This window comes from Sparus aurata, chromosome 18 (assembly GCF_900880675.1).
Source record: "Sparus aurata chromosome 18, fSpaAur1.1, whole genome shotgun sequence".
NCBI classification, from domain to species: domain Eukaryota; kingdom Metazoa; phylum Chordata; class Actinopteri; order Spariformes; family Sparidae; genus Sparus; species Sparus aurata.
Window position 1 is genome coordinate 26,701,195 of NC_044204.1, and position 15,782 is coordinate 26,716,976.

Genomic DNA, 15,782 nt, shown 5'->3' on the forward strand with positions numbered 1-15,782 from the left:
CAACCACTAACATTAGACTCTCGGCTGTTCTGTTAAGACTCTCAGTCCGCCGTGCTTCTTTTTAATGCGTCAATTTGTAAAAGTACACATGCATTTGATACATTAGCGGGGGCCTTCTATTTAAAAAGTAATGCGCTCCAGCAAATATTATCCCAGAGGGGGGAAAGTGGGTAATAAGTGCAGTATTTGAGTAAGTTTATGAAGTATGGGATGTTTATGTCGCCGAATATAAATGAGATGATGAGCAATTGCCGCCGTATATGAATGAATCACATGTATGAATCACTGGTGTCGCTGTGGAGAATGCATTAAAGAGAACAGCTGGTAGAAGGAGAGGTTTGAACATTAGATGTGCGCGCTTGTGTGTGAGTTACACGTGCCTGGTGTACAGATATGTGTGTGTGTGTGTGTGTGTGAGGGAGAATATGCAGGTCAGCTGGTTATCCTGCTGTATCTTGCGTTATACTGTTATCAAAAACAGGAGAATCACAAATGGGACGGACCTTTGCATGCACATGAACAGGAAGCCATCGGCAGGATGTCACCCGTCTCGTCTAATGTCTAACAAATGCATTCACAATCACACTCGCTCTGACACCCGGGCCCCGGACCTGTCAGCGCAGCTGCTGGGGAGGAAGATGCACCGAGGGCTGTTGTCTCACTTACAGCTATGACACAATAGCTATACTGTATGTAGGTGTATGCAAAGCAATCTATTTCTCCCTGTCCTGATTTTCTCTGCTGGATGATGAAAAAAGGAGACTATTTGGTTTTTTTTTGACAGGTAACTCCACGAAAAAAGGCTGAAGCATCTCTGCATTGATACACAGGGGCCACAGGAGGAGGGAGGGTCTGGGCCGATCAGAGCCTCGATCCAGACCGCAATATGCGATGCAGGGTTACCACCAGAAAATAAAATCTGATGCACCTGGACCAGAATATCCAGCTTGTGACAAGGACACATTGATAGGGGACTCAAAAATAGCCTTGTTCATGTTAAGGTGGAGCAAAATCACTTCAGCAGAATCATCGGCATGCTGCTGGTGGCTACAGTGTTCGGATCCACAGTGCCGGGTCCTCTGTGGTGTGTTCTTAAGCGCGCTCCCTCTCCCTCAGCCAGTTATTTGAGCAATGATGTTTTTTTTTTTTTTTTTAAATCTTGTTGTATATGTATGAGGACGGGGTTGTGCATCATTGCGTTTCGATGGGGCTTTTTATGGGGAACATCATTGGGCAGTAAGCCATGCAGTGACAGCTGTCTTGTGAATCATTTGAATAAATTCAGCAACAAAGTTCCAACTTCAGAGGTAAAGAAATTCCCCCCTCGGCGCCGCGAGGCTCAGCACCGGACCCCGTCTACAAAATCCAGCCGTGCAAAATTCAGCGTCAACAACACGCGCGTGATTGTGCAAGTAGCTCTGCCCTCTCAGGACGGGAGGATTAACTGCTTGTTTTGATCAAATCTAATTGATTTGAATACCCAACATGACTGAGACGGTGGTTTGGTTTTTAAAGCTGATAGACACGGTGCGTGGAACAACCCCTCCGTCTTGCTTGACTTCCTGAGCAACAAAGCTGTCGTCCTGCACGTTTGAAGAGTGACCTCACCCAGACAAAAGAAAAAAAACAAAACAACTGCAAACCACATTCTGTGACAGTGTTACCGGTTATTTGCCGGGAACGAAGTCGCTTATTAAGCGTTCTGCGAGGCCGTGTTGTTACTATGACGATCACAGCTGTAATGCCAGTAAATTATTTCCCTGTCTAAAAAACACAGATGGCCGCTTGTAAACTGCATTAAGGGAAAGTCAGCCTCTGAAAATCACCCAAAAAAAAACAATAACAGTGGAACTCATAAATTAAATATTTGCCTGCTGTCTGGAGCAGAGCAAAGAATTCTGTACTCACTAGATTCGGGGTCTGAGTTTCCGTCTCCCTCAGTGCGGCTGTTAGGCGATGTTTGCTCGTAGTACTCCTCCTGAGGGAAGCTGAGGGGAAGAGGCAGGGTGGTGCTGGCCGTGCTGCTCGGCTCCGGGTCTCCCAGCCCGCTGTCACTGCAGCTCTCCTGGGATCCGTCTGGGAGATGGAACGTGACACGGCGCTGGGTCTGGAGCACGCCAACAAACAAGAAATGTTCTGTGAGAAACTCTTCTGTTCTGTTTCAGAAATGGCCAAAAGTGAAAAAAAAAACAAAAAAAACAACAACCACACAAAAACAAAACAAAACGAAAAATCCTGGAAACAAAGATCTACAGCAGAGAGATGTGGGTGAGTACCAGTTAAGAAGCACATTTACTCAACTACTGTATTTTCTGCTGCTTTATATCCACTCCACTACAAGTTGTAGGCACATACTGTACTTTTACTCAGCTATATATTTGAAAAGTGTAGTTACTATTTACTACAGTAGGTAGTAGTAGTATAATAGGTAACTAATTTAAGGTTACTAATAGGCAGAATTGCTAGAAAATAACTTTCAGTATGTAACTACATGTCACATAAGCTACTTTAAGACTTTTACTCAAGTACTATATGTGTGGGTGACTTTGAATGTTACTACAGTAATATTTTAACACGATATCTTTACTTTCGGTCATGTATCACTTCTGGGCACTCTATCTTAACAGCTCTGGTGAGAACAGAGAAGCACATTAAAACGCTGGCTGTCCTGGCTCTACACCAGGAGACGCAACATCAAGCCGTCGGTTCAGAACGCACTGTCGTCCTCGAAAACACAAACAGACTAACAAACCAACAAAAATCTGTTGAACTTAATGTGTTTTTTTCTGAATCATTAGATGCATTATTAGTTAAATTTACTGTGTCACTTTGGATAAAAGCGTCAGATAAAGGATTGCATTGCAAAGTAAATGACAACGGAGCAGACCCCATCGGCAGACAACACGGAGCTACAGTTCATCAAGGGCTCTAAAATGTTAGCTACTCTTTAACTAAAGTTGTGTTTTAGTCTTTAATTATTTAAGAATAAGTGGTCAGTTAATCCAAATATTGCAGGAAAAAAAAGAGATTTCAAGTTTTTTTCTCTTTTAGATTTCTGCCATCGCCCCAAATACAAAGAAGAATCGACATTTGCGACATTCACAGCACTTTAAAACCACATTTTAAGAGCCAACAGCGAACACTTCCACGGACATCCATAGAACACAATGAGAGCAATACTTTTTAGCAGTAGCTCCGATGTAATATCTAGAAGATCAAGGACGCTCCTTCTGTGGGAACCAACTGTTGTTCAATTCTCAGAAATGTACAATTTCAATGCTTTTAGCGCCAGGTTAAAAAATGCAATTCACCTCCACTGTGTTGAGGTGAAACCAACAAGATGGACACATAAAGCCACAGTTACTGCATTTATATCACAACGGCGAGGTGAGAGAATCTGTTAACCCATCAACCTTGTGCAGAGCCTTAGCGAGTCACTGAAAGTCTTCCAGAAAGAAAAAGCTGAAATCGCGTCCGTCTTCCAGCACCTTGTTTTAAAAGGAAGCCTGTTGTTTCCGTGCATCTTAGCATTGAATAGTATTAGTGTCCTCTACAGGTATATTCTCTCTGCTTCCAGAGAGACAATCTTGGCACGCCACCACTGACAAACAAAGATTATTAATATCATCATGAGCGGTGCTTTTTATGGGTGAACGAGCGCCGTGAGACGGCAATTACAAAGGGGGAAGCCTCGCCTAATTGTATCGAGTGTTGTTACACGCCCAATACCGCATCCATCATCTTTACCTGCTTTTAGTTGAAAGAAATGCCAAAATTGCATCCTGTCACCAGGGGGACTAATTGAAACAGTGGCCTCGTAACCCAAAAAATGATTTTTGGTCTGTTGAGTGTCGTGAATTACTTTTTCAGATAATAAACTGACTGTAAGATTTATAATTGAGACTCCCCGGCCCTGTAATAGATGGGATGTGTATTAACAGGTTGAACTCTGTCCTAGTTTTCCCGCTCACTGAGTTGCGACACAAAAGAAGTGGAAACGCGTGTGTGGAGGCTGAGACTTTGATTTGTAAAGTCTTGGGGATCACAGGAGTGTGGGCATTTTCTTCTGAAAGGTGCAGGCCTCTTTGATTTCTCTGGAGCTTTGCACAAGTTCATGTTGCGACCTTTCTTTGGAGCTAAAAAAGAAAAGAAAAACACATCCTCTGTGTGGTGTTTGTCTGCACGTCGGCAATTCCCGCGGAAAAAAAACCAAACCCGCCACAATTACAATTGCTCATATTGTGAGGCACGCTGGGTAATCTGGAGACACCACTGGTTTAATTTGTAGCGTTTTGATATCTGCTGCTCGGAGTTTGGCGAAGAGGGGAAAAAAAAACAAAAAACGGTGGAGACACAAAATCTGACTTTTTGCTTTGAGGTAATATCTGTAAAGCTGAGCATGGCTGCAGTTATATAGTCTGCGGCTTAAATTCATGTCTTCACATGATTCCCCGAGTAACATCACACTGGATCACACTGTACCGGGACATAAAACACATAAAACATAATTACGCCCTCAGCTTCGGTTATTGCGGTGAATTTTATTCGCCCCATTATTCAAACTGATAAGAGATTTTTTTTTTTTCTGAGACCGAACAAGACCGACTATCTTGATTTCCTTCCTCCATCGCCATATCAATAAAAGCAGTACGCAAAGTCCTGAATTACAAAAACATCATTAACACATGCTCCTTTTTCGGCTCAGGAGGAGGGGGATGTCTCGGCGCGAAACATATTTTCCCTTAGCCTCTATAGTGCCTGGATAAAGCACTTATTGTTTCTTTGATAAGCCTAAATAAGGCTCGGGAAACAGGAGAGAGAGAGAGAGAGAGAAATAAAGTCTGGCACTAATGAAGGACAAACTGCCAAAAACCAAGTGCACAAAAAGCTTCATTTAAAAACTATCAGAGAGGGTTGACTAACCTAAATCCACACAATTAGCGCCCTGAAAGCACAACTGAGTGCTTTTCCAATGTTGTGATGTTGGAACAGCCAGCTAAATATTCTATTTACTCAGTTCATCTAGATCCTGAGGCCACAAATCACTGCGTCTGTGTGTGTGAGTGTGTGCGAGTGTTTGTGTGATGAAGAAATGAGGAGAGAGAGCGCGTTCAGTCAGAGAACACGCGACCTTCAGCTCTCGTGTGAAATAACCATCTCGGGAAAAAAAAAAGTTTTTTTTTTTTTTGTTTAGTTTTTTCTGTTGATTCTATTAGGGGAAAAAATAAGAAAGACAGAACATTTCCCTAAGTACATAAAAATATATCAATGCTCCCGAAAAAACTAATCCTGTTTGCCTGCGTGTGTTGACATCTCCCGCTGCCAAATGACGAGGTATATCTCCTAAGTTCCGTCTACAAAGGAATGTTTTCCCTTTTCTCGCCGCGTTGCTTTTTTTCCCTTTTTTTTCCCCAATTTTCCCCGAGACAGAGAGGAGACGAAACACCAATCCATATACCTCTGCGTGCCATGTTTGCCCACGCTTTTGAAGTCGTCTAAATATCTACTTGTTCTCAAACAGCGTTGGCAGCTGTTTCTCCAAAATTACTGGAGGATGCGCGCAAAAAACAAAAAGAAAAAAAGGAAGCAAAAGTCCAGGTTCCAGCGAAAGGAAAGAAAGAAAGAAAGAAAGAGCCCACTTATGGAGGCTTGGCAGCTCTACAAAAAGCATGCTTCCTCTCCACATGACTCTAATTATTGGAAACTTGCTCCAACAATGGCATCCAGAATCTATTAGAACAAACAGCTGTCCGTGACAATTAGGACACAGTCATTTTGCATAAGGGAGTGTCTTCATTTTTGAGAGACCGCTGTTTATTCGGGCCCCTGTTTGAATGTGGCGCCAGATGTTGAGGAAAGAAAAAGACTAATTTGATTTCACGATGCACTCGCTGCTAATTCGTTTAGGGCCCCCGATATTAATTACAATTAAACGCCATTAATGAGCGTTAAATAAATAAAAGTTTTCTTGCTCTCCCACCGCGCGTCTTAATGCGAGTAAAACATTAATGTCGAAAAAGACAAACACGACAAAACAAAAACAAACACCCCACCGAGGAGTCAAGGTGAGTGTTTTGCGAGGCATTATCACTTATTTAAAGAAGCTGCCAGAAATCCATAAAGCAAAGACAAGCTGCGGTAAGAGATATCAAGACCAAACAAAGCCCGTTCAGCCAGATAAAACACTGCCTTGAGAAGTATGTACACAGAGATAAAATGAACAGGAGAGGCGCATGCCAAGTTCTACCATCTAACAAGCCAGCCAAAATGCAAAACCCTCCCTCTGGTAACCGCCCAGACAATAGGCAGATGGGGCCGGATTCGCTGGTTACTGGATTAGAAGTGCGTTATATTTAGATGTAGAGGAGGAGAGGGCCAAGTGGCTGCAACCCTCGTTCTTTCGGTAGGTCCCCTCCCTGCTCTCGGAGTTTTTATTATTTTATGTAGTTTTTTTTTCCCCGACTAACACTCTCCAGAAATAGCAGAGAAGTCGGCGCTGTACAGAGAAGGACTTGGCTGACAACCACCTCACTTTGAGTGATAAACAGGGACCACTTAGGAGTGAATCAGGGGAGATTGGCTCTGCCATTTCAGATAAGGATCAGCTTGCGGGCACACCTAGGCCTGCATAAATCTGTTCAGAGGAGATGGTGATTTGTCATGTCGCACATGTCTCATGTGGAATGGGGGGAAAAAAATAAATAAAATAAACAACAGCGCTGGCAATGTATTTATCCCCAAAAACGCTCTCCTACATGTCCCCATTCAGCTTCACGTCAAAGATCGCACAACGCGCGTTTTTTCTTTGCGAGGTGCGTCCCTTTTCTTTTTGGACGTGCTGTTCCAGCGCTGCCTATTATGTGTGAGGTGATATGCCACTGTGTGTGAAATGATGAGTTAGCAGGAACATGCAAGGAGGAGGTGATTCTAGCGAGCGGACTGAGAGATTACTGGGTGATTTTTGACAGGTCAAAAGATTTTTTTGCTAATTTCATCTGTCACTAAGTCATCTGCTGTGATGATTTTCTGTGTGCAACATGAACTATGACTATGAGTCAGATGAAACACTTCTGAGCACTGGAAGAAACTGGTCAAATGTCACTGATATGATGTTTATGTGTATGTGTACAAAAGCCAAAGTAGTCCATTAATGTCCATTAAAATGAAAATATATATCAGCAATGTTCAGAACTGTGTGACTGGTAACAATCAAGCTGTGGTGTGCAGAATGTACAAATGAATGACTTTTGAGCTGTTTTGATTTTAAAGTGTAAGTTAAACTGCTGCCTTTAATATTTGAATAAAGTCTTTTTAAAGTCGTTTGTTCTCTGAATTAAATATTGACCGTCGCTCCTGGCTTGTAATGTTTTCATTATTGTGAAAACAACCAACTTAAAAGGTAACTCCATGAGTTTAACACATAAGAGTGTGTTTTCTTGGGGACTTCTGTTGCGCATGTGAAGAAACTAGGCATTTGTGGCTCCAGAAGAAGCTGTATGTAATCAGATAAATGGCCTCTAGTGTTGTCACTTATGGCTAAGTTGCATTGTGGGTTATGTAAGCACCAGGTTCTGAAAATGCAGTCCACTGGTCTGGCATTGAACTCTTACAACACTGTCGGACTGATGTTGGATAAATTATCAAAATAGATGCAGCAGAGATATTTCAGTTTTTATTCTTCTTCGTGTTCACAAGCAGGTGCCTACATTACCCATAATGCCACCGAGTGACATCACTGAGTGACATCACTGAAGCAAATTTATCAGATTACATGCAGGAGTACGCATCAAGGCCTGTGAACACCTTTTAGTGGCAGTCTCGCTCAGGTTTTCATCCCCCCCAAAAAAAGAGAAGAGCTCATGCTGGGAAGTCTGCTAATAATATGCTGATCATGTTTATTCAGGGAGTGATTTGAATGTGTTGATCGAGCTCCTGATTACGGCTTCCGAAGTGAACTTGTATGTTAACGCGATGTCACAAAAAAAAAGTGTTTGTAGTGTAGACGATTTCTGGATGATTTTTCACCGTGTCAACCTTGTTTGCCGAAACTGGAAAAAAAAGCTGAGGTACATGTTACTGTTCTTCTAGGTTCAGGAAGAACTGCAACAGTCCTGCTGCTGCTGACCAAAGTGAACTGTGTGCGGAGATGAACCGCGTGTGAGAAAGAGTGAAACCGAAAAGAAAACGTACCCAACCCAAACCCTACCTCCTCAACACTACTTTGCACCTCATGTAAATGCTGTACATTTCTTATTTTAGTTTATTTAGTCTATTCTGTTCTATCTGACTTTGTTTGTGCCTGTGCACTTAACATGCTGACTTGTGTACAACCGCTCCACGTTCCCTTTAATTGCCCCCAGAGACAAGAAAAGTTGTTTGAATTGAATTGAAAATCAAATGTAGTAAGACAGCTAGATGCTTCGCAGTTGGATTCGATGTTAAAGATGTCTTACGAGTGGAATGCCTTTGAGGTGAGAAAAATACTTCACTTAAACATGCAACAGTACCGACGAATGAAAGTCAAGACATTTTCATCTGATTTTCAGCAAAAAGGTCAAGCACAGCTGCCTTTGCGAAAGAAAAAAAAAAACATTTAAAGCAATGAGAAGGAAACTTTTCAATGCAGATTTCTTTTTAAATGGAAAAGTCTGAAGTTTAAGTACAAATCTGTATTACCATTCCAGTATAGACGGTCGGAAGCAACATAAATATGCGGCACCTTGACAAAAATAACTTCACCCACAACCTTTCAGTTATATTCACAAAACGACATGGTTGCCACAGTAACAAAGCATTTTTTTTTTTTTAAAGAAAGATAGAAAAAAAAACAAAAACATGTTGAGTGATGAGCGAGATGAATCACTGCTGCTGGATGAAAACATTGCGCCTTCCGAATTTGTATATGTTTTGTATGAAACACGAGGGGTTTTCATAGCCCTAATGCTTGCAAAATCCTCCTAACAGTTAACCCAAAGGATCCTCTCAACAGACGCCACACTGTGGTTTTGAGGTTTTTTTTTTTCCAAATGGCGACAACAATATCTATGTTTTTCTAGCGAGGAAGATTATGAAGGCGACATGCAGATTTATTGTAGCTGCAAGATCTAGTAATTGTACTGAGAGAAACTGCACAGTACAGTAGCTCCGGTGGTGCTTATGGAAGTGCAGGTGCAAGAAAGAAGCATAGCATAGGGTGTGTGTGAGACTTACATTCACAGAAGTGATCTTGCCGAGCTGACAGGCCTCCTGCGAAGACAGAAGAACAGTGATTTCACGTCGTTGTCTGACTTTACAGAGGATTTAGCAGGGAAATGGTTATTCGGAGCAAACAAAAGGGAGACTGCGTTGGGAAACTTTCCAGGCTTCTGAAAGTCAGTCAGAGTTCACAATTGACAACCTTATAGATTTTGGGTGGGTTTAAAGTCTTTTTTTAAGCTGGAACTGAGATTTTAGGATACATATTGATTTCCTCTTCAGACGCAGAGTTTGTACAGCACATCTTCAGTGCCTGCCAGAAAAACCCGTGCTGCGGCGTACCCGCCCTGCCCCCCCCCAGAAAAGAATGTAAAGAATAGGGCAAACCTGACATCCTGACAACACGAGCCACACAACTGACACTTTGATGAAGATGTTTTCTCTGCATGTCAGAGAGGAAAAGTGAGCAGAATATCAAATGAAGCATCAAAAATTAACAATAAACAGCGACAAGCTTCTAAATTGGGAACAAAAGACACCCGCAAGCCTGCAAAATAGCATCCTCTCTCTGGGGACCGAGATAACTCACAGAGAGATAAGAGTATTTAATTTTTAATCACCAATTTTGTTTTCTTTGTACTGTGTATAATAATCTGAGTACATGACTTGATTTGCAAAGAAAATAGAAGAAATCTGGCGGTGAGGAGGCACTTAGACAGGGGAGCAGCGCGGAGGACTGCTGGGGTGGAACGGTAAAACAATGAACAGGAAACAAGTTCATGTCAACAGATTATCCCGCCATAATTGTTCACCGAGGGAGGCTGCTATACTGACTGAGTGGTGGAGCAGCACACCCAAAGCTATTCAGCAAAAACTCAAATGGAGCTTCACGCTGGACAACTTAACTAAATTAAAAAGTAAGCTCCGCCTACTTTTCTCAGTTTGTGGGGAGGCAGGTACCCATGGAATCACCTGAGTGCCATCTAACTGCAGCCATGCATGCGGTCTTCTGTGACAAGGTTTTCTGAGACGAATACATAACATGTGACTAACAGAAGACCACAAGACTGAATGCATATTTTGCAACACGGTGGTTATAAACTCTAGCATTTATAGGCATTATGGAATCGCTCTACGTTGACATTTTTCAGATTTGTAATAGAGAAAAACCTAATTTTAGGAAACTTTTTTACAACAATCACTGATTATGGGCACCTCAAACGACATTATCCCACTCATACCAGACCATTAACATATATTTTTACATGTTTTCAGAAGCAGTGACTTTGTTTCCCTAGCAACACCAGAGAATTTGCCTGATGGATGAGACAATCTTTACAATCCCATAAGGTTCTTATGTGATGAAAACATGGTTTCACTGTTTCAGTAAATGGGGCAGACCTTTGAAACGACTTAGCTGCTGAAAGTCCAGAAAGCATAACGTTGAATGCTAATGTTATGCTAGCAAGTTTCGAAGTCAACAGCGTGGCTGAGGTCGACAAACAGTAAATAAAAATTTGCAGCATGCTAAACAAGTTTTCCCAACTTTTTAAAAATCAAACAGGGTTTTCTTTCCACCTTTTAACAAGCTAACTATTACTGATTTTAGCCAGTTTAGCCAGCAAACACTTCGGTTACCTACGTAAGTGTGAGCTGGCTTAACTGTCGAGCAATTGAAGGCTTCTTGTAGCAGCACCATGCTACAAGGTGGTCAGAGAATGGTGCACTGGAGGGCTATACTTCTTATTGTTAATAAGATAATCAGATTTTCAACCTATTGTTGTGGTTTTATGGCCATCGACTTAACTGTTTGGCTCAGAGACACTTGCTACCTAAGCACTATCCGATAAAAGACATATAGTTAGCAGCTAGCTGGTGAACATATTAGAGTCAATCATTTCCCACAAGAGCTGGTGGAGACCAAAACCGTGCAAAAATCAGGGCTAGCATCGTAACGTTGCATGTAAACATGACATATGAATGACAATGTTGCTTTGTGTGCAGCTGTTTGCTAAAATGTTTGCCATTACAACTTTAGAATGTGAGGTAATATGTAAGTGTCATAATGTGTCATTGTCATAATATGTCAGATGCCCCCCAAAATGTCTAAAACATGAATGAATATTGGTTAAATTAGTGAAAGTCGGGCAGTTGATGCAGGATGATATTATGACGTATGGCACAAAGAGTGAGTCATAAAATAAAGATATTCATAAACAACACCTATAATAAATACTAAATCTATGAACATATATTCAATAGCTCAGTAACTACACGTATTAAGCATAAGTGGAGGCTGTCGAGATGACTTTCATGTAACATGAAGAAGGTTGTTCAAAATTGCGTATAGGCAACTCAACTGCCAACAACATCAACCTAACACGTGCCTGTTCTGCATATGATGACATCCTGCATATAAGTTATGTCTAAATAGGTCTAATAACCTTGTCATGAGCTCGTAAGTATAATTCATACTGTACCTGTCATTATACAAGAATGACACAACAGGCTTGAACTGTTCCAGCATATATACATTAATTGATAGGGATAAGGAATGTTCAGTGTTTCATCTTTATTTTTAAAAATAAATGTAATTGAAACATACGTGCTTTTCTTTCCTTTCTCTCTCTTTTTCTTTTTTTTTTCGCATATTCTAGCGCACCAACATTTGTCAGGTCCGTTTGAGGAGTTGCTCATTTGCATCCACTGACTGGTCATTTAAAGCAGGGTTTTTACTTGAGGCTGCCATCAGGCAGTTGTTTCTTCTCCAAGTAATGTTTTATTCAGCATCTCGTGACACATACTTCAAGTTGGAGACCTTGCCAACCAATTAAATATATGATAATGTACACGAGGGGATCTGAGAAGGTGACCTATGCTTGTCTCATATTTAGACGGCGTTCAAAATAGTGGTTGTACATCTGATTGCTCGAGACCATAAATGTGAGTTTGCTCTTTCTTTTCGCCCCGCTTCAGTATGGATTGGTCAGTGACCTTCTCTTCTGTATGTACGCCTCTCAAACTAGAGCTTTCAAAGCACCCACATGCAAGCCTGCAAGAGAGTTATGCTTAAGATAAGTGCATTTGTTGGTGAACCACATCAAAGTACAGAGGGATGTCTTAGCGAGCAAAGGCAGTGGAGCCTCGAAACCGAGCCTTTGATCACCCCAGGCACTCTGATCATTAAAATATTGGATAAATAATTGATTAAAAACACCAGACCTTATTGTGCTCTGTTTCTGTATCCAAACGTATCCCAATTTTTGAGACGCTGTGGCTGCACAACGAATGAATAAAAAAATGTAGTGGGAATGAAAGCAGCGTACAGTTCGACACATATTGTAGCACTATATGGCATGCATTCCCAAAATGTATGCAAAAAAAATAAAATAATTTGACATCATTGTAACTATTTTAGCACATTTTGACTGCAGCGCTGTATTTTAAGCTCCCCCGTGCTCCAGTATGAACTGACAGGTTGAGGTGCAGCAACAACCCTTTTTTTTCCCTTCTAGTGAGGATCTGAGCTATGGCACTGCATGCTGGCACAGAGGCAGGGGGACTGCGTAATAATCAAAAATCATAGGCAGAAGGTAGGTAAGAGTGCATTAAAGCTGTACGCAGGTGGCTGGAGGGGTAGCTGATATTACATCTACAGCGGGAAAACCAAGCCGGCAGCCTGCAGGAGAAACACAATGAGCCCACTGGGTGCATATCAGGGATATTAAAAAGACACTATTCCGTCGGCATTTGTTTACAGGCTAGTAAATCAATCTCCCTCAGTGCATTTACATCAAAAGTATAAAAAAATGAATCCATAGTAATCAAGATTTATTCAAGTTCCATCGTATTACACGAGGCCAACAAGTTCTTTATTTATTACTGTACACGCCCCACAGGATTTTAAAGAAATCCCCATAGCCCCGCCTCATTTAATAAGTCATTTTTAGAGGCTGACCACACTTAGACAAATGTGTCTCTACAAAAAAAAAATCCTACACTATGACCGAGGAAGAAAAAAAAAAAGGCTGAGCAAACATCAAAGTAATCTCATGATGAGGAGGCAAAAAGCAAGCCTCGGTTGTAAGTGATTGAGAGCTGTCTCAGCTGATGCGAGGTTCGTGACATGAGCAGCGAGGGTGGTTTATTTTGTTTTTTTCATTTTCAAAAGAGCAATTCATGAGGGAGACAGATAAAGTACCACACTGTTGAATCAAATGTATATAGAGGAACATGCTGGTGATTACTGCTCAGCTCCTGGAAAATGCAAAAGGTAAATAAATAAGTTGAGAGTTGTACCAGCATGGCAGAAGACTTGGATGCTAAACATCACAGATGAGGCTGCTTTATCGTACTGAATGGCAGAAGTAAATAAAACTGTCTGACGCATCTTTTGTTTCAAGTTAACTTTTTTTGCAAAGTAGCTACTTAACTGGAGGTCAGCCACCGACAACACACTCACAGAGGCTGCTCCACAGACACTTGTACCGAGTGATGATGTACATAAAAACACATTGTTTTGCGTCCGTAATTAGCATCTATAATTAGCAAGACCCCCCCCCCCCCCCGTCCAATTTTCACCAATGGACGTGAGGCTCGTGTTTCATCAATCCCTGACTCCAAGCACAATTAAAAAACACAGCTGGCAGCCACTATATGTAAAACTAATATTTGTATCCGTATAAAAAATAGCCGGCGGCACCGTTTCCAGAGACTCAAATCACTACCTCTGGATTCCCCAGATCTCGTTACTTCAATTTCTTTGATCAGATTTTCTCCCGACCTTTTGACACGGAGGTCGGGCAACGCGAGATTACTGAGGAATGACAGTCAACTCCCTATTCCTCGCACTCATTCTCAGCAGTTACTACAGCTGGGTCCGGATGCATACAACTCCGTGTGGACTCAAGGATGTGTGTGTGTGTGTGTGCACAAAAACAGAAATATGTATTCTTCTCAACAGGTTTGTGAAGCTGTGCAGACGCTGGATTCTGCTTTGTAAATCTCAGTCATCGCATTTGCACGTGTTTTATTTCCATTCCCACAGCTATCCGTGAATGGATGTAAAAAACGCCCTCACACAAACGTACGTACGCGGAGGGCTCTTAGATGTACCTGTAAAACCATCAACACGGTAATATCTCAATCATTGTTATTAAACGTCAGATTGGTGATCAGTGATTAATCTGTATGGCTCATTTTGAAAACAGGCTTCGCAATTGTAGGATCAAATGTGAAGATCACCAACAGGCAGATGATGCCTCCAATGCAAATTAAAGAATAATACAATTCATCACTCATACATAATTCAAAATCAAGTTCATGATTGTGCCCCTGAGTAACATTTTCTGATCGCCGTGTAGACGAAAATACAAAATAATAGCGATCTAAACAAAGGCTCCAGGGTTACATCGCCAGCCTTTTATTTCACGTCCACCTCACCATTTCACCCGCAATCAGCTCTAGAAAAAAACAGGTGAATGCATGGCCCCAAGCATGCGTGATGTCACACATTCTTAATAAATATTAATTTATATGGGTGAGAAGGTACACGCAAGGTTTTTTGTGCATGCACAACATTTATACATCCAGCCTCCCTGGGCGTCAGAGTGATCCGTTGGCTGCACAAGGACGTATTCTGCATAACCATTTTTTTGCATGTTCCAACTGAACTGGCTGCCCTCTGCAATCTGCCAGCAACAGGACAGTATCACAATACAAAGCTTTCTTGAGCTCTTTCAATTAGCAGTAAGTTCAAAGTCTGAAAATAGAAAAAACGGCGCCTCAAGACGCTCTGATGCAGTTTTTTTTTTTTAAAAAGCGTGTGTAATGTGCTAACTTCAAGCCACACAGAAAGCCTTAAAACCCCTCCTCCCCGGGGTCCCCACGTTCCTAATAGTTTAACACTAACGCTAATCTCTACAGCCGCCGCACATTACGGTTAAGTAAATACTTCTGAAGGTGAGGGGAAGCAGAGTGAGGCGAAGAGATGGGGAGCAACGCTAGCTTGAGCTGCCAGAGCTCACCCTGGCAAATTTTTACATTTGTTTTGACTGTGACTCAGGGGTTCACTGGTGAGGCTCGCTATAGTGTGCCGCTGTTCAATTCAGCCAGTCTCCCTGCATGAAGTCCGTGAAAATAATGGTCGAGCGGGACTTGTCAGGACTGCTCTATATTCCAGAAATGTCAGGGCAGTGCCACAGTCTATGACTATAAGCTGTGCGGAGAGGGTGGGAGAGAAGGCATGTGGCCCGCCATCAACCGGTTGTCCCCGTGGCGGAGGTGGCTACAGCTAGACTCAACAATAAGGACGAAAAAATGACAGCTTCGTCAGGTGGCGGTGTCAAAGTCACACACGTGCAGACATATGCGCCGCGTAATACAGCGATACTCACAGTGGAAAACTTGTGGACGTGCGCGCCATCTGCTCATGCGTGCGGGCCTCGAGAGGCACGGAGCTCTCAGCCAAGAAACCAGTGGGGAGGGTTCAAGTTTACATCCCCTTGTATTTCTGGCGAACGCAGCATGTCTTAGACAGCGTGATAAAACTGTTGCAAACAAAACACCTCCTCATCAAAAGGGGCTAA

General features: G+C 42.1%; 1 protein-coding gene across 2 annotated transcripts in view; it reads right to left on the bottom strand.

The window, feature by feature from the left end:
* pcdh11 (protocadherin 11) overlaps positions 1-15,782 on the bottom strand; it is a 143,315-nt gene that overhangs the window by 52,902 nt on the left and 74,631 nt on the right. For both annotated transcript variants that reach the window (XM_030396510.1, XM_030396509.1), the window contains 2 exons: positions 9,211-9,246; positions 1,909-2,107 (listed from right to left, as the gene is read on the bottom strand). In XM_030396510.1, coding sequence (XP_030252370.1) covers positions 1,909-2,107; positions 9,211-9,246 — 235 coding nt within the window. The remainder of the gene's footprint in view (positions 1-1,908; positions 2,108-9,210; positions 9,247-15,782) is intronic.